General features: G+C 43.9%; 1 protein-coding gene across 4 annotated transcripts in view; it reads right to left on the reverse strand.

Annotated features, from left to right (window-relative positions):
• Positions 1–19,414, reverse strand: part of Not1 (CCR4-NOT transcription complex subunit 1) — a 127,605-nt gene that overhangs the window by 71,820 nt on the left and 36,371 nt on the right. For 3 of the 4 annotated variants that reach the window (XM_084590390.1, XM_084590388.1, XM_084590391.1), the window contains 7 exons: positions 16,448–16,690; positions 13,645–13,796; positions 12,882–13,041; positions 12,413–12,698; positions 1,836–2,008; positions 1,629–1,753; positions 1,442–1,552 (listed from right to left, as the gene is read on the reverse strand). In XM_084590390.1, the coding sequence (XP_084446516.1) occupies positions 1,442–1,552; positions 1,629–1,753; positions 1,836–2,008; positions 12,413–12,698; positions 12,882–13,041; positions 13,645–13,796; positions 16,448–16,690 (1,250 nt within the window). The remainder of the gene's footprint in view (positions 1–1,441; positions 1,553–1,628; positions 1,754–1,835; positions 2,009–12,412; positions 12,699–12,881; positions 13,042–13,644; positions 13,797–16,447; positions 16,691–19,414) is intronic. The other variant, XM_084590389.1, reaches the window with a different exon arrangement.

Here is a 19,414-nt window from a genome sequence, read left to right on the forward strand (position 1 = left end):
GTGTGTGTGTGTGTGTGTGTGTGTGTGTGTGTGTGTGTGTGTGTGTGTGTGTGTGTGTGTGTGTGTGTGTGTGTGTGTGTGTGTGTGTGTGTGTGTGTGTGTGTGTGTGTGTGTGTGTGTGTGTGTGTGTGTGTGTGTGTGTGTGTGTGTGTGTGTGTGTGTGTGTGTGTGTGTGTGTTTAACGGTACATTGCTCGTTCAGTTCGCAGGAGCAACGCTCTGGCAATTTTAGTTAACCAGAGTTCACGTTTAAAGACTCCACGGCGGCCGAGTGGAGAGTTCAAGATACTTTTTTTTTTTTTTCAAGCACTAAAGCTCTGTGTATAGGCGATGTAAGTGTGAGGTAATAAAAAATAAAACACGTATTTCAAAGTAACACAGCTTTCTTTGGTATCACTCATTTTACTTTCGTAGGCGTGTAGCATTCACTCTAAGACCCTATTTATTTAAGGTGCCTCCAGAAGCAGGCCACAGCAAGCCTTTACATGGTGACGGAGACAGAACGATGCTTCGACAAGTCGGCTAAAAATTGACCAAGCTCAACACTGTCATGATTTGACTAAGCTTGGCAGTAAAAATTCAAGTCAAATTAAGTTGGCTGCAGTTACGGTTTTTTTTTTTTTTTTTTTTTTTTTTTGCCGACTTTACTGAGCACCTGTTTGTCCTTGTCATAGTTGGCCTTTGTCTTTTGTCATCTAGGAGGGGAAAAAATGTCAAATGACATGCAAGTTTGCCCACTGATTTAAAATACAAACACAAAGTTGCAGTGATGAGAGACAGGGGCTAAAAGTCAGCATAGGCCCATGTGGTTGGCTTCCATTGAGCTCCAATTTCATGAGCCATGTCAGTGCATAAGTAAATATGCATGAGCTGACATAAGCATAATTTACTGATGCAGCATTGGTACAACCTAGCAGAATGCCCATTTGCAGCTGCCTGTAATAGTTTAAATGTGATGGCACCGCACTCCCACCACTGCATTAGCATTGCACACCCGCAATCCTTCTGTTGCACAGGGTTAAAAACTGATAGGGCCTGAAAGATTCATGCCAGTTACGACACAACCAATGATGCTTACCATTTTTGTGTATGGCACAAGTACAAGGCAGATGCATGCTTGGATGTAGGCTATGAAAATGTGCACTGTACCTGTATATTATTACCTGAAGTATGTACCTGAAGATATTAATGAAAGCCACTACTGTATAATTCAAATACAAACCAAGACCAAAACCAGTCTATACTCTTTTCTTCAAGACAAAGATGAGACTGCAACAGGCTTGAAAAGCATACTACCGATAAAGGAGCTCAGAGAAAGAAAAAAATGAAATGAAAGGCTGCATTTTTTTATGAAAACAAACAAACAAAAAATGTGTGAATGGGCCGACTAGAGAGGCAGCACAATTAAGCTACTCATCAGAAAATACCACAAAATGACTAACCTTGTCTTGAATCTGTCCAATGCAGTGATGCCAAAGTAGTACATCTTGGTGCCATATGGTTTGCGAAGTGCATCCAGCACATAGCGGAGAGCCAGGCCCAGAGCCATGTACCTGCAGAAGTAGATGAATTTCGAAATTATCGCGAGAAATAGAACTGCTTCTTGAAAACTGTTTTGAAGACACTTACGTGACAAGGCTCTGTTCAATGATGCCTCCAAACAACTGTGCTGTAATAATGAGCTCTTTTTCCGGATACTGAGGAAAGAATCTGTATTCCTCAAATAAGTTTTTGATCATGCAGTTGAATACATCCTGGAAAGCAGAATAGAAATAATAGTACTTTCATAAATTCCTGGTGCATACAGAATTGACAGGGTGATAAATTTACACTTACTCTCTCCGACTTGATGGGAGACTCTTGAAAGCGCTTTAGCATATCCAACACCTCGGCAATGGACAGAGTTGGGTGTGGTGGATGATTATAAATGCGCTGGAAGTATCCATTGGCTTCATCCTCTATCTCCTTAGACACTGGCTGGTTCATTTCAGGCAGAATGGTTGCCACATCTAAAAAACAAAAAGGTGCAGAAATGTAACCCATCGCCAGCTATTCTATTGCAGTCCCACTCCACTTATATTTTTCTAACTCTTCGTCACTGGCTTAAGTTACACCATAGTTCCCCATTTACCGGTACTGAGCAAATCACGAAGAGCACAGATGGGGCAAAGTATGCAAATACTGGGGAAAATATAAAGTAGAGTGGAACTGGAACAGAATCTAAGCAGTGCCCCGACTGAGTAGAGAGTTGAAAAAAATGCAGTCTGGAAACACACCTGATCAGTTGGAAGGCCATCAGCATTAGTCTGTCATACATACAAGGATGATAGTTAAAAGAAGGAAATTTAAGGCTCAAAAATTCTGGGCATCATTTAGTCTCTCTTCCCACTGCAGAATATGGTTTGATCTTGCTGCCCGAACCGGTTCGTGGATGCCATCATCGTAGCCAGTAGCGTTACGCACGCGTCACAGGTACGCTGAGCGCCCTTTGGAAAGAACCCCATCACAGCGATGGTAACAAATCGACCAGGACCGATCCCGCCACTCGCCGAGGTAAACGCGCCTTAAAATGGGATTTTCGGTAAATAGTTTCGGCACAGCGGAGATGCAAGTGCACCGTAACAGCGTGCGCAGACCCGACCAGCCGGGTGCCCGGCCATGTCAGCAACGCCCACACGCCGGTTTTCTGCCCGACCTTTAACGCTGCTAGTTATGCGCCAAGACCTTCCTACCACGTCAGTACGTCGTTTAGCAGCCTGCTGAAGCCTGAAACCGAAAGCGCCTACACGTTACGTCTATGAACCCGCTACGCGTCTGCTATTAACAGCACCCTGCCACACGGAGCCTACACGTAGTCAGTCTACGAAACCGTTGTGTGATGGGGAGCTACCCCACAGACCCTGCGCAGTCTATGAGGCCGCTGCGTAACGGAAAGATACGCGAGTGTTGTGTGCAGACCGAACCATAGCACGGCACGAAAGCTACGCCAGACGAGACCGCTTCTCATCTCCTACCTGATATCCACGCCATGGCGCTATAGCCCCCATACGCAACCAAGCCTGGTTAGCATGATCGAACACGGCGCCGCTGCTGCCCAAGGCGATGCCACTGAAATGCGCCCTGCACGCGCCACCGCACCAGTTACCGCTCATGCAGCTTGCACGATCAATGCGCTCTGCTGAAAACAGTCCGTTAAACTGGCATGTGCCCGCTCGCAGGCCGGGACTTAGCTCAGCTTAATGACCACCCGCCGTTAAACTGAGCTCGGATGGATGCGACTGCAACCCATGGCCATGCTCGTTGCAATGCCGAAGCCGCCGACTCGAGCGCCCAGCTGATCGCAGTGCTTTTCACGTCTGACGCCGGTGACAGGATATCACGCGTGAGCACAGCCTTCGGCGTCAAGCGGTGAAGGGAACAGCCATTCACGACTCTGGGCCGCAGTGTGCGCAGACGTTGAAAGCCGCTAAACCACTTGACTGAGCACACTGACAATTCACGGCGAGCGTCTGGCTCCGGAGACCCGGCAGTGTTCGTTCGCAAGCATCGAACTCATTCATGAGCTCCTTAAAGCAGCACAGCTGTAACAGCGCTGCGCGCTCAAGCAGCACCACAGCACTGAAACCGATCCGGCTCATTCGCCACGTAGAGCCCGCCGCGGTGTTTCGCACAACTATGCTTGTCTTATATGACCTGAACTAGTGAGGTGTGCGCCAAGAGTCTTGTTGTACTAGCATGTGGTAGCTTTGGCTGAACTACAGTAAAAGTGCGACAAGGATAATCTACTTCGCTGAGTTTTGATATTCTCAAAACCAAAACCATTGTTGTATTCGGACACAACTCGCAAGCTAGTGTGAAAAATGTTAACACAGACAGTGACAACACTGTCAGGAGGGTGAAAATTAAATTGAAAAGGTTTCATAATACTGCCCGCAAGTGAGAAACTTTTGTAGGCTGCAAATGAAAATTTTTGAAGACAACCTTGGTTTTTCTGTTCTCTCAAAAAAGAAAAGGAAAAGAGAGAGAGGGGGGGAGTAAATAGTTAAATGCAGCCATGAGAAAGGCTGAGCTATATGTTATCTTCCATTCAACAGAGCAGCATTAACAAGTTCACTTATTCTCCCAGAAACTGGAGCTTAAAAATTTTGACCTTTTTCCAGAAAAAATTACAATGTTGTCATTCCTACCTCGCACACACATAACAAATGATTCCATTATAGTATCTAGAGTGATCAGCAGAGTGTTTCATATAGAATGTCTAACCTAAAAACTAAATTCCAAGCCATGGAGGATGCCTTAGTGGAGATCTAACAAGCACAGAAACTGCACAGCACATAAAAGGTGCTTGATGTTAACAAGAAGATGTTTGTTAACATTGAAGACTTTTTCTATTATGATAGGAGTACCTTTAACATCTTCACCACAGTGCAGAAATTTGAAGTACTGAGTAGTAGTGAACCGAATTTTTCAAGGGTACTGAATAAATATCTGAGAATACTGAGAAAGCATTACAACACAACTGCATTCTAAGACACGATTACACTAGTACAGACACATAATTCGCGTAGTTTTGAACGGATGGCTGTATTTTTGACGTTTTCTGAGCGGCCGCCGGGTCGGAAGCAACGCGCTCCCGACTGAGCCGGCGGGTGTGACGACATTTACCCTCGGCTACGCCATGGCCCCCGCACCTGAGCTGGTTGTTGACCTGGTGACACGCAGCGTAGGTTCCCACGCCTACCCGCGTCGCGCCATTCACAATGCTGCGGAGGGTGGAATGCTGCAGACGAGGGAGGTCGAGGGGGACGCGTACGGAGGGTAATTGTTTGCGCGCTGGGAGGGGGGGATGAGTTGTGTGCATCGTGGCGTAAAGCTGCGCGCTGTGTCCGCTGTCCCATAAGAGCACGACAGCAGTTTTAGGGCATGTTGCATTTTACTAATATATATATATATATAAATACACGTCCGTTCGCACGTTTCGAGAATAGTGAGTGGCACGGAGGAAAGGAAAAATGAGCGGGTGCGATCGCTCGCGATGGGGGCATGAGAGAGGCAGGTAAAAGTGACCTGATTCATTCATTCATTCATAAACCTTTATTCATGAGGATGACCTGAGGCCACATCTACACCGACAGTCGAGAGGCTATAAAAACCCTGCAAGTGACGTGATAACCGGTTTTGTCAGAGCTTTCACGGGAGACCGTTAGGTGCGGCGATTTGAGAAATATTAATTAAAATACTTACTTTCAGCTCATTTCTGTACATAAAGTGAGTTGTTTTGATTACTGTCAATGCGATAGCGACCATCTACACTAGAAGTCTCCGCTGGAATTTTTTTTTTTATTCGGTATCGACTGCGTCCAAGTTTAAGGAATTTAACGGAACCAGGAAATGGGCTCAAAGGTTGCTGGAAAATGTGTTCAATGTGTAGAACGAATAATTTTGCACATTCTCCCAAAGAACAACTCCTTTGAATGGAGTCAGCGATTTATTAATTTTAAAAACAGCGTTTCTTGAAATTCATGGGCCAAATGGTGTGTGGTTTTTGGTTTTTGGAACTATTCTCCAAGACATAAGCTACGAGTACAGTGACTTAGCGAGTGACAGCTGCCACTAGAGGCGGCCATTTCCTGCAGCAACAACAGCCACACTTCTGGGTAGAGGAAATTTAAAGCTGTAAAAATGGGCTGGTATAATGCATACTTCACCTGGCACAACTCACCTGCAAGATAAAACAATACACTTTACAGCACTGTTTGCATGCTCGAGGGCAGCCATGTGTCTTAAATGCCCTATTCAGTGATAGCACAACTATAGCTTACCCCTGCACACAATGGATTTATCTATGGCGGCAGATTTCTGTCCCGCACGGTTTTTGCCGTATGGCTGAAGTTCTGTTTGAAGATACATGCCAACCTGGAAGCTGCTGCCATTTTCTAGGATTTACAAGAAATGTTTAAGAAAGTTTCTTTTGATACTGTCTTGCGGAGAAAAAGAGAGCTGATGTTGACCTTCAGTGTGCGATGCTGTTTACAGGGACATGGTTTTGGCTTCTCCATGCGGTCACAATGGAGGCACGTGAAATTTGCTTTTACCTTCATTGGCCCTCTCTTGCAGAGGCTCATGAATGCCTTCCAAGTGATGCTGCAACCAAAACACTGCCTCTAATTTTTGTAATTTTTTTCCTCTCAGTACTCATCTTGTTTACAAAAAATCAGCAGTAAAGAAATGTGACCATCAAAGAGTTTTCAAAGAACCCTTTGCAGTCAGACGTGGATTCTGTTAGGTCTCATATTTCTCATGAAACATTGCTACTGGCTGTATGGTCCTGCAGGATGAAGTACAGTAGTACTGACATTCAACCGATGGTGCTTTACACATTACATAGCTGTTCAGGAGTTCATAAAAGGGAGTCACCTAGCATTCAGTAACATCGACACCAGACTGCACACCACAAGGATAGAGGCACATTTATTATGCGAACGAAAAAAAAAGAAATTGTACTTTTTGACAGCCAATGTAGGCAGTGCATTCATTGCATTCATAAATATGGTAAATGTCATTTCACAGCTCCATTTCTGATTTGTGATGTTGCGATGCCTACCCAGATATATATATGTGAAAGCTCGTTAATTTGAACCTCGATAATTCGAATTTTCGGATAATTCGAACTACACTATTTGGTCCGGCCAAGCTCCATAGAGATCTGTGTATAAAAAAGCCCGTCAATTCGAACGCGAGTCGGTTCCGCTACGGATAATTCGAACTACGTACCGCCGCGTCTGGGCGGCTTGGCGCACATCACGCGAGGAAAAAAAAAAAGGGGGGGGGGGGGGGGGGGTAAAGAAACACCTCCACGATCGGAAGGCATAATTAGAGGGACAAAAGACAAAACGGGGACAAAAGATGGAACCAGGTAAAACTATGGAAGAGTGGGTAAAACTTAAAATGGCGCCATAACCGCGCGGCGGCCGCGGCAAGGTCAGTGCATGGCCGCGGCGGCGGCTGCCTGCTCTCTCTTCTGCGCAACCTCCGTAGCTCGCAACTAAATACTCGTTAATTCCAACCCTGTAATTCAGAAATAGGGATAAGGACTGTCGGCGCGGTCCCAGCGGCAACGCCCATGAAATCCTTCACCCATGAGTTGTCAACGGAAGCACGCGAGTCAGCCGCGATCATGACGCCGGCTTTTCGCACCTTTCACTTCAAAAGCCGCGTTCCGATGATTGGAGTGGCAGTAGACGGCGCCCGCCCGTCGCTCATAGCATGGTAAAGCGAACGTACTGAAAAGGAGGCTTGCACAACCGGAAGAGCGCTGGCACTTTGCAAAGCTCGCTTCCCTCCCCCCTGCCGAGCTAAAGTCAAAAGATAAACACGCCGTTATCGCTGCGCAGCATCGTGGCGCACTGACAAGAAATATGGACCGTGACAGCGCGAAACGGAGGGACGCGGTAACGACTGACGCCTTTTTTTTTTTTTTTTTTTCAGATTCGTAGGCACAAATCGGGGCTGGGTGGGTTCATTATGCGAGCGAGTTCGTTACGCGGCTAAATACGGTACATTTACTGTAATACAAAGTTAGTTTAGTTAGTGTAGTTTTTTCGAGGCCATTCTATAATTCGAACATCGGATAATTCAAACTTTTTCCCCGGTCCCGTGGAGTTAACGAGCTTTTACTATTTTTTTTTTTCCAATTTCCAAAAATCATTCACAATTGTGTGCCAAATCATTTGCTATAACATTTTTGTAGTTAAGTGACTTCAGAATAACAAACATGATCACGTTACAAATACCGCCATTTTAGTACTCATGGGCATCTTCAGCAAGCTGCTGACAGCAGCAGAAGATAAAACAAGTTCTCGAGAATGACGCTTTCACATTGTTTTGCCAACAGATTTCACTGCAGTTTTTTGCCTAGTACTGTCTCGTCCATGTTAGAGAAAATAAATAACCAAATACAAATAGAATTAGTTTATCTAAAATTGATTACAGCAGTCAATTACAACCTTTGAGGGTAACAAAACAGAGAAAAGTAATCAATTACTATTGCCTTACTTTTATCCCAAGTTTTATTTCATAACACAAATGACTGTCATGACCTGGCTTGCTTGATATTTTGCAAAGTTAGTTTTCAAGAGGAGTTCAGTTTCAAAGATGTCAATGCTAATGTTCTTGATTTCTCTGAAGAGATCAACAGCTACACTGAGTTAGCTGTAGGCTACACTCAGAGCTTACACCCTCAGTGTAAGCACTGGAGAGAAGAGCAGTATAATAATTTATGAACACCTCACACACTGGCTCTAAGTTTCAAAATGCTTCGATGATAGCGCTTCACGTATTTAAATGCTGTGGGCTGCAGCCAACATGCTTCGAACTCGTATCACATGGGCTTGCAATTTAAAATGCTCTTGTTGAACACTATTTTTTGCTGCCAATTTCTGCTTTATGAGCCAAACATCCTGACAATAATGTGTCAAGTTTTTCACAAAGCCTTCTCTGACTGTCAATCCAAACTGGCAGGTTAACAAGATATCTTTGCAAGCAGACAGTGAGCCAATAATGGAAACAGCCATGAAGCACGAGCTTCGCTCAAAGTATTGGAATTAGATACGCAGGCTTTTTTCCAAGCTGTGCATCCAAAAAAGCCAAGCACTGGGCGAGACCATGGATTGCAGCTGTTTGAAAAGATGAAGAAACACAGAAGTGGCAGGATGGCCAAGTGTCACATTCAGAGTTTACTCAAATAGAGGTAGTTTAAGCGATCAATGAAATAGAACTCCTCAAAACTAAACTGAATGGAAAAGTGGTGCCCACACACTTCATGCGTGTTATGGCAGGCATGATGACAATTGGAAGTTCTTAATTTCTGTAAAATAGTTCTATTGCATACTTTCGCTTTTTCTAACTTTATGCCGTTCCGTAACTGCAATCGGGTGCGTGCATCAGCCAGTCACGCCGCTTTGGATGCTGCTTAGCGCGCCACCTGTTTTATTTTGGGATGGTGTTACACTATTCCAATGCATACATAATCCTCGGATACAACCACATGCTGCTCCCAGCACGCTGAAACTGTGTGCTGGGCAAGAACAGTTTATACGCTTGGATTGTGCAGTGAAACGTCCTCAAACGCAATGGCTGTTTTGTGAAGAGGCACCACTACTACTGTGTCACACTTTGAAAAGGGTAACAAAGGCTTTCAGCAAACAATTTCGTTTTAAATTTTCAGTTATTTCAATCATTTTTCTTGAAGGCCGAATTAACAAAAGTTTACTGTATCCAAACCAAAGACTTTAGAATATTCGTCACTGCTCGAATATTCCAATATTCTCAGTGTATTCAGGAATTTTCAAATATTCGGAAAACCCTCCATCAATATTTCGAAGCTGATATGAATAACAAACATATTTGATTTGTATTTAAAGTTTCGAACACTCGCACACACCCGCTGTGATGCATCACCTGTTGCATTGTTTGCTCACATGCACATGGTTTAGCACCAAGGTCTTCTAAAAGCTGGCCCAGTGCATAGGTTAGTACAATCATATGCCGAAAAAATACAAGCAAGCGATGGATGGCAAGTTCTCAAACTACATGGTTCACTTGGGCTGGTCTCAACCCTCGTATTTTCACACTACACCAATGCCAATTCTCGGTGCATGCCTGTGGCAGTGGACCACAGCCACGAGTCGAGTCGGTAAATGAGCTGATCCCCTTCTCACATTTCAATAGCACAATGCCTTACTGTGCGCACCAACCAAAATCTGTTGCCCTCCACTTCGGACCGCACTCGGCCACACAAGACAGTTCTGGGTCCTCCTGTGGCTAGTGATTCCTATATCTGCCGCTAGCTTTTTTGGCTGCTTTTTATCAAAGCTTCCAAGTACTGGCTAAATGAATGCGACAAGATTCAGCAATTATCACACCAAAGCATCATTCCTCACCCACTACCCAGAATTCGCTGGTGATTGATGACTAGGCTGAGTCACTTGCATCTGCTTGCAGCTATTGAACATAAACTCTGCTTATGACTCTATTACATGGCTGCACGAGTAGTACACAAACTTCGCATAGGATCGTTTGGCCTGAAATGCAAGCTGCATTCCACCTAGGATAAAATATCTTTTATATTTCACACCAGTTGTATGTTTATGCTGTGCGATAACTCTGCAAGAAGTGCCGATGAATGCAAGCGCCAGCCTAGGGAACGCTTCTTAGCTGGGCCGTTGACACAGTGGCTGGTGTTTCTCACTCCTAATATCTGCTTTCTCCAATGTGCCCAGTACACTCGATTTTAAACTGCTTTATAATCCAGAAGTATGGGGCCCACTTTCAGTAATTAAAATGGTCTAACTTTTCCACAAACAACAATGAGGCAATGACTGCTTCTGCACACCTGCAGCATTTATTGCCAGACCAGGTCCCAGGGCCTGGCTGCGGCGATTTCCACTCATTCTGAGCCGCTGCTGTCAAAACTACACTTGCTGACCATCTGTATAAATGGCATCGCAAGCACAAATCTCGAAGACTTATTAGGCCTACTTGTCCCAGTAAGGAGCTGCTGTAACTTAAAATTCGATCAGTGTTTACTCCCGAGTGTCAAAGTGTGAACATATGAAATGTCTTGTTTCGCTTCTTTGAGTGGTGTCCTTCATAGTAGGTCACACTACTGTGCTGTGGAGCCACTAGTATTCCCTGGCATCATTTCCAGTGCTTTGTACGTCTTTAACTGTCACGCTAGCGATGGGTCTCTATTGTGAGAAAGAGCATTCAATGATTCTTTTGAGCTGGTTTAAAATATGCTTTAAGCATTTGATGTGGTCAATACTTGGCCATGAGTGGAGTTACATATATAGGAAGCTGATAACACGCTTTTTATAACCTCAAAACTTGGTGCCTCAACTTAGCATTATTGGTTGCCAGCAGGCAGCTGCTGAGCCTCTCCTCGGGCAGCATGTTTCACATCAGCTGCTGCAGGAAGACTAGACAACATTCCCCAATTTTCTCCACACTCTCTCCTTCCACGCTAGCCACTAGTTTGGATATTTTCTGTGCCACCCACCCTGTAGTTGCATATTCCTAGCTTTTTCCAAACCCTGCTCCTTTCCACATAACCCCCTGGTTACGCCTTACTTCTGCCATGGTTATGGCATGATAGCATAATACTTGGACTTTCCACATTTTCCTCCTTCCACACCTGCTCATTCCATAGTAACCACCCTGTGGTTGTGCATTCTTATGTTGCCACTGTACCTTCCTATGGTACTCCCTTTAGTTACGGAGCTCCCATGGCAACTTCTCTCTTGTCATGCTCTCTACTACAAGTAACATGGTATGCCAGAGGTTTATTCCCTCCGAAAGTTCATCTTTTTGGAAGCACGCCTAAACTAGGCACCCCTCTACCTGCGCGTTGCAAGCTCGATTTGCTACCCAACTCGCAGATGCAACGTGCCTGAACAAGCCAAGACACGCCTGTGGATACCATTGCTAAAGAGTTATCCTCCTGGCAAAACTGATGGGAAAGCATTGAAAGAGCTTCTGAAAATGGGACTCTAACTCCATGTGCACGGCTGAGCTTGTTTCGTGATTCGTCTTGTCGGACCCCCACACCTCAAAGTCGAACTCCTATATTCGTATGTAAACTATATATAAAGCTCTTTTTGTTACTGCAGCCTAACTCCGGCCCTCCAGTCACAACAAGTGGTGACAGCAGTGAGATGTCCGAGGTGTAATTGCACTACAGTACTTGAAAGGCTGTTGCTGGAACTCCAGTCACAACAAGTGGTGACAGCAGTGAGATGTCTGAGGTGTAATTGCACTACAGTACTTGAAAGGCTGTTGCTGGAACTCTAGGTTGTCAAATTATTGTTGGGTTGTTTAGCTGAGGCAAGCGAGATGATGAGACATCGCATAGTTTGCACGTTATGGCAGGGAGCTGGTAGCCACTGAGCTGGTAGCCAGAAAACATTCTTCACATTGACGGTAATGCAGGGCTTCATGCCAGCGTCTTTACAAGCAGTGGAGAAACCTACTTATTTAGGTAACTGCCCTAGTGAGTCATGACAGTGAACAAATGGCACTACATTAACGAACAGCAAGAGGTGGAGCCTCTCCCTCTCTCTAGGCCTGCAATCAACGTAGTGAAGCAGTACACCAAAATGCAGAATTGGACTGATGCATCAGTACCACAATTCAGCCATGGCATAGCCTTAGTTTCCACATTTGATTAATTTTCTGCTCCGATTGAGAGCTCCCAATATCCACCGAGTTGTGGCATGCATGTCACGCTACTAACCTTTTCTGATTCAAATTCCTAAAATTGAATTCAGCATACTTCCAAATTTTTTTCACATTTGCCTCCATGCTTATAAAGTACTCTCAGAAAGAGCTGCAGAAAAGAATTCAATAAGACTTGCCTAATTGTGAGCCAAATTGGGTTCCAAGGTTGGGCACGTTGGGCACAACACTAGAAAAGCTTGCTGCTTGAGCTGGTGGTGGTGGTGGTCCAGTGGAAGGGGTCCCACTTGGTGGTGCCCCAAAAATCTTGGCTGGTGAGCCTGGGGTTGCAAATGAACCACCGAAGATTGGTGGTCCACCTCCTACCCCAAGGGGCGGGGGCTGAGCTGCAGCAGGGCCACTTATAGACAGGCTTCCCAAAGAACTCAACACTTCTAGCTGCTGCTGCTGCTGTTGTTGTTGCTGCTGTGAAAAGGCATAATTTGGTTTTATTAGATGCAAAAGCAGCCAGAAGCAGCATTAAAAAAAATATATATATAAGGGTGTACAATGTGTGAGTAAATAAGTGTCCAACCCAGTTTTTAGCAGTTTTTTATTTAGTGATGAAGATTTACAATGCTTAGGGAGCAAGGCATGAAGGATACTCACGGGCGCCTGAGATGGATTGAGGCTAGCTGCTGAAAATGCTGGCTCCAAGCCTCGAGGTGTTTTGACAACGCCTGGTGGTGGTTGGCGTGGCTTGTTCAGCAGAATGCTACAGTTTCCTGCCATCGTCAAAATGGTTTCCGAAAGCTCTTGACTCACACCACTGCAACATAAAAAACAGGCAACAGGAGGTTTCTTCACTCAATCCGACTCTGCTAAAATTGTAAACCTCCAAAGGAACAAAGTAATGAAGCACCTTATTGAGCACTTTTTTTAACTGCTTCTTACAGATCAATAGATCAAAGACACAACACGGCAAACATCAATTTACAAACACGTGGTATTTGAAGTGTAACAAATATGCCTCTAAATTAAATAAGAAGTGATCTCATTTCCTTTTTCTCTTGAGTAGAAGGACTAGTAAAAAAATAAAACTAAACGGTGCAAAATAAAATAGCTCAACATAAGCTGGACAACAACAGGGCCACAGTTTGCACGGTACAATAAAAACCAGTTCCGTTTGACCCCCGCGACGTAATATTTAAAGTTGTCAAACACTACTTAAATAGTGAAGTGCTGCGGTCATCCTGTATAAATAAAACAAAGTGCAAACGCAGCAACTCTGAGCAGTTGTGGCCATTTATAACACTGAACACTGGCCTGGTACCAAAAGTACAGCAAACACAAACATAGTAATACTCTGTATCAAGGCATTAATAGAGCGCACTAATTTGCACACACTGATTTACAATTTCCATTCACTTACCCAGCATACTGCTGGAGACAGGACAACATAGTAGCCAATGTCTCAGTTGGCAGCTGAGCACTTTTGGGCAAGTTCTCTTCCTTGACAATGCCGCCCATAATCTGGGGACACCTTCGCTTCAGGAAATTGACACAGGCTTGTATGAATGGTTCCTTAAAAATAGATATTTCACAAGTGAAGAAACAAAACTGTGCCTGCAGCGATGAACACACAAAGAACTGTGACACAACAGTACTTGAAAGATGGCAAAAAGGAAGAAATGACAGATAAAGCAACAGACATATAATGATAAGGTTTTGTACATATTCGTAAAATATATATATATATATATCCTAGAAAGACATTGCATGCACAGCATATTGTTTAGGTCATCCAAACTGTATACCTACATACTACCGCTGGTTTAAGATGGAGCCTAAATACAGACTCAGAACTTGAAGGGACAAGAAAATTTGATCAGAAGTTTCTTGTCAAAGAAATGTCCCTACAAAGACATATCACCATGCTAGGTGTGTCCAAAAAGATGTTGCATGAAAACATCAATAAAGATAAGCCTTCCAGAGAGAATAACTTCAAACGGAGCATTTACTGCACTATGCATGAAGTGGGCTGAAGACTTACTAGAAATTGGCACTGGTCTAGTTTTCCTTTCGCAGTCTCATCTTCCTCATTAAAAAATTGCTGAACACACCGACTATTTCTGAATTTACCGGAGTTTCATCACACTGCCCGCTTCACCACATGTTTACCGTGTGGACTGTACAGTGAAGTATCCTTAAAATGAAACGGGTATTTTTGTGAAAAGGGACCTTCCCTTTTGAGAAGAGGGTCTTCCCGACAGTGTGCACGAAGCGAAGCACTTGAAGAAACTGAAAAAATATGTCGCTCTCACTTCTGTTTCATTCAGATGTAGACAATCATCCAGCAGGTGTTGATCAGATAAAATCACTGTGATGAAAACAGTTTTCGGCAGTTTTTTCCAGCCTATTCAAAATTCCCTCTTCCAGTAAGTAGGAAATATTTTTTTTCTGGTCCCTTAAAGGCTGAATTAAAGCGTTTACTGTTCTCAGCAGTAATATGATAGCTCCACCTGGTTTCATGCAAGTGCTTCCTGTACAATAAAACTGGTACACAGAATTTTGTATAAAATTCATACTAGATTTTTCAGTAGGATATAGCGCCGTCCTGTGCTTGTTCTCTGTGTCGTCCCTTAGCGCTGCAAATCCTTTTAATAGATATACACTTCTGTACAATTCTAGTTTATTTTATTTGCAAGCACCTTGTGAATTCTGAAACAAAGAAGACGAACAATGTTTGCTATTTCTTCATTTTCAAAATTTTTTCTTTTCCTTGATCAGATGTTCGATATTTGAAGCAATTCTTTCCCCATATCTGTATTCGATTCATATTCAAAAATTTCAATATCGCAAATCCTTTTTTTCTTTCTTTCTTTGACTGTTTCCATCCTCCATCGAGCAAGGCAGCCAGTAGATTATCCATGTCTCCCTCTTATCTCGCTACTCCAGCTCAGCTGTTACCCACAGCACAAGGAAGCAAACCATGCGCCTTTTCGTATGCTGCACGCAGTGCGCGTACTGCTGATATTTGGCCATTTCTGCACCGTGATAATGAAATGAAATCTTTTATTTGCCATCAAATACGGATGGGGGGATTATAAAAAAAAAGCTGCCCTTGGACAGCTTGACGGGTCCACAATCCCTTATTTCCGCAGAGTGGCAGCGTCACATATGCATACATACTTTTCATTAAAATGCACATACACATCATATTTAATATTATGCAAACATATTTCTCATTAGTAAAAACGTAAAGGAAAACAGCAGCGGAACTCATTGCTACAAATGGAAAAGAAAACACCAGCATGGTTAGACAATATTATTTAGAAACCAAATACATCTGCCGGAGGTCTTTGTAGGATGTCCTGAAGAGATCAAAACGGACCGAATTATAATAACCTAAATGTGTTGGTTTGAACTTGTCGTCTGTACTGACCAATCCTCGAAATGTCTTGTAATGTAACTGAGTTCTGTCCTGTAATTGGGATAGGTTATTTAGATTGCTGCACTCTTCACCTTATCGGAGAATTTACCTTAACAGAGTTCTTAACGGGAATCTACTGTAGTCACACTTTTGCAGTCATTTTCATATGACCATCATTCAAGCTCCTAGTAAAGCCATTTCAGATTATCCTCAATCAGTAAAAGGAACAAAAACCATACATCACCGCATACATGCGATTCTCGAGTATAGGTCAACCCCAAACTTGCACCCCTCCCTAGAAAAAAAAACCTAAATAAAAGCATGCACTTCCTGGTGCTCTAGCTAGCTAAAGGCAGACGCAATTGCCTTTTTCTAAAGTTTGAAGCCCAAGCAAATTTCTACAGCATGCTTTGTGGCTCGTTATGCACTGCCAGCATTCCAATTCTGTTGGTTGGAGGAACTCATGCCCTCACTAGACTTCCACAGGTGATACTGGATCTCCATCACACAATTTAAAAAGAAGCCAAATGGACTTTTTACTCTTTAAAAAGGCTCTATCTCTACAGCACTACCTTAAAGGAACAGCTGAAATAATGACCTCTTGAGAGGCCATTATTTCAGCAGCGATAAATGCAATACCTACATCGATTACAGCAGTATGCTCAAAAAGTATCATATTAAGCTGGTATCCCAGCACCAGGAAACAATAAAGACAACACTAAGAAAAAAGAAACATACAAATAAACAATGCTTTCTGCTTGAATATAAATATATCTGACTGAACAATGCCACAACAATGTACCTTGTGCTCGAAGATCTTGTCATTGAGCCACTTGTCAAGCTTGAGATACTCCCTCCGAGAGGCCAGGCAAGCCAGATCAATGACAAGAGGAAAGGAGTTACTGCTGAGCAACACAGACAAGGCCTTCAGATCCTGGGCAACATCTAGAATGCGTGAAAGACGCCCTTGCTCACTTTCTCCACCACGCATGTACCAGTCTGCCATGGTGTGCATAATCAGGGGGCGAACTACATTGGCATGGCTCTGTAATGCAGAGAGAAAAAACAGAAGTAAGCACCAAGTCTATTCAAGTACTCAGGCTGAAGCAACTTTGGCATACATTATCATAACATACTGCAATATGTCACTTGTGAAATTAAGTCATTCAAGGCTGAATTATGCTAGGGGAAAGCAGCCCCACGTAAGCACCAAGTCTATCAAGTACTTAGGCTGAAGCAACTTTGGCATACATTATGCTCTGAAATATCACAATATACTGCAATGTGTCACTTGTGAAATTAAGACATTTAAGGCTAAATTATGCTAGGGGGAAGCAGCCCCACGCCCCGCATCACGTCGAGATCACCGTAGTAGTCCTAAGGGTCAATGCCGCGGCACAGCCGAACCATTTCAAAAAGTCGGTGCCTCTCTGCTCCGCGTAGATCACGCGGATATCTACTGCGCCACATATTTACGCCGACACGAGCAAAGCAATCACTCCGCGTATCACGGCGACGCTACCACGCCGCAACTAGGACGTCTGCTACGACGACCATGGCAATGGCGGGCTGCCCAGTAGCCCCCAGCGCCCCTTGCGGATGAAGTCGCCAGCGCCCCTTACGAATAACGTCAAGTGAAACCCCCCTATTCTTTCTTAAGAAGCTGTTCCTTTACTAACCAAGCTTGTCAAAACAACTTAGAATAGTAAAAAAAAAAAAAAAGAAAAAGAAAGAAAAAGGACAAAAAATAGATTTTGAGAAAAACGCATTTTCGGAATGTTTGTACCTTCAAGCACCTGTCCTAAAAATATTAGCGCTGAATTCGATTGAGAAATACAGCAATAAAATTAACTTTTAAAGCCCATGGGAGCCGCGAAATGGCCCAGAAGCAGCAAAATTGTTTAAAATTCCCGCGCGCGCCGCGGGCGAAACAGCTGGCCGATCGCCGCCATCTTGGACTTGATTGCGGCACGTCACAATGGCGTCACCCAAGCCGAACGACTGTTTTCCGATAAGGCGAGCCCCGCGTCTCGCGCTTTCCATTGGTCAATGACTGGCGCCATTTTCGTTTTTGTTTAGTTCGCCACCGCGGCGGCCGCTGAGCACGTTTCCTTCGTGCTCTTGCGATCGTATCAATCGCTCTCACAGTCGGCACTAATCTTTTAGACTTACGCGAGTCAAGAGGGTATAAAAAAAATAAAAATAAAGAAAACGAGAGCGTCCGGGAACGTGCCGCTAAGAACGACGACGGCGCGCTGCCAGGGTCGCATGCTGCGTCCGATGCGACGTGTACGGCGGCATGGAATAGTCATCGAGCGCTTCCAGACACATTCAAGACAGCATAAATATGTTGTACTAACTGTTCAGTTGATACTGATCAACTCCATCGACGCCGCCGTTCGCAGCTTTTTCATCTTATCACTTCTGACAAGTGATCCCGACTTCCGCGGCGACTTCGTGGGCGATTTTTTTTTTTTTTTTTTCGGAGGGTGCGTGATTAATCCGGCGAACAAGATATTGCGCGCAGCAGAACGCAATGTAGTGCGAATAGAATTTTTTGCTCCTGCCCTGCGTGCGGCTCTGCACAGCAGTTTCATTGTGGGACAGTGACCAGTTTATTCGATCAATTTGAGAAATATGTGCCACTGTGTTTTGGCCTTAAACCTTGCGAAAGTTTATTAATGTGTTGATACCATGTTAATGCACAATTTTAAGCATTTCTTTACCTTGTAGGGCACTGCAACAGGCATGTGAAGGGATAAATGTTTCTCACACTGATTCTAGGGGTAGTACATAGATAGCTTTATGACAAGCTTTTGCAATTTTGGGGATATGGTACTCACATATTTAGTATAGACTATCTCTTGAAAAGCAGAGCTACACACTGATGTCATTCAGATTGCTGTAGCTGTATTCTAGAAAAAGTTGTCTGAAACTTCAAATGCGTTTTTCTCATTTTGGTGTTTTCGGCCACTGCACTCAGCCTTACGGAGTTTTTTTCTATGCTGTTTTTAAGTGACACTGACAAATTAGGTATCACTGTAATCATACTGGGAAAGGTTGAGGGTTGCCGGAGAAGGGGTAGGCAGCGAACGCGATGGTTAGATGGCATCCTCGAGGCACTGCAGATGAAGTTATGTGATGTTAGGAAGATAGTGAGAGACCGGAAAGCGTGGCGTGACATGGTCCATAGGGTCACGAAGAGTCGGACACGACTGAACGCCTGAACTGAACTGTAATCATACTAAAATGAACTAGGGGGTGATGCTATTCATATTGCACTGATGCAATTGTGCTAATTGCAAATAAGCATGGCAATGAGAGCTAATTATAGAAAAGTGTATATAGTAAGAGTTGGTCTGTTTCTTTGCCTATAAGTTGCTTTCAAATTAATAAAAATAGCATCTCCCCCTAGAGCATGTCTTTGGCATTGAGTCTATGCAATTATTTTTTGTTTCGCAAGGTGAAATAGCCAAAATTCTCATACGAAGTACCCTGTGATTTTTTTCTATATATCTACTGCAGTCCGTGAACCAATGTAGCTATCAAAAATCCAAGTGCAGATTTGAAATCAGCATGAAAAACTGATCAAGACCGAAAAGTTTCATTCAGATTGGACAAATAGTAAAGAAAATTTTTTTAAGACCCAAATCCCCCCTTAAGTGTGCATTCACAAAACTCCTGAAACACGACCAGCCTCTGCACCACTGCACTGTTCATTCAGCCACATCCTGAGGACACAACTTGACACCCTGACCAGTAAACCCAT

This window comes from Amblyomma maculatum, chromosome 1, assembly GCF_055883805.1.
Source record: "Amblyomma maculatum isolate TAMU_Amacu chromosome 1, ASM5588380v1, whole genome shotgun sequence".
Taxonomy (NCBI): Eukaryota; Metazoa; Arthropoda; class Arachnida; order Ixodida; family Ixodidae; genus Amblyomma; species Amblyomma maculatum.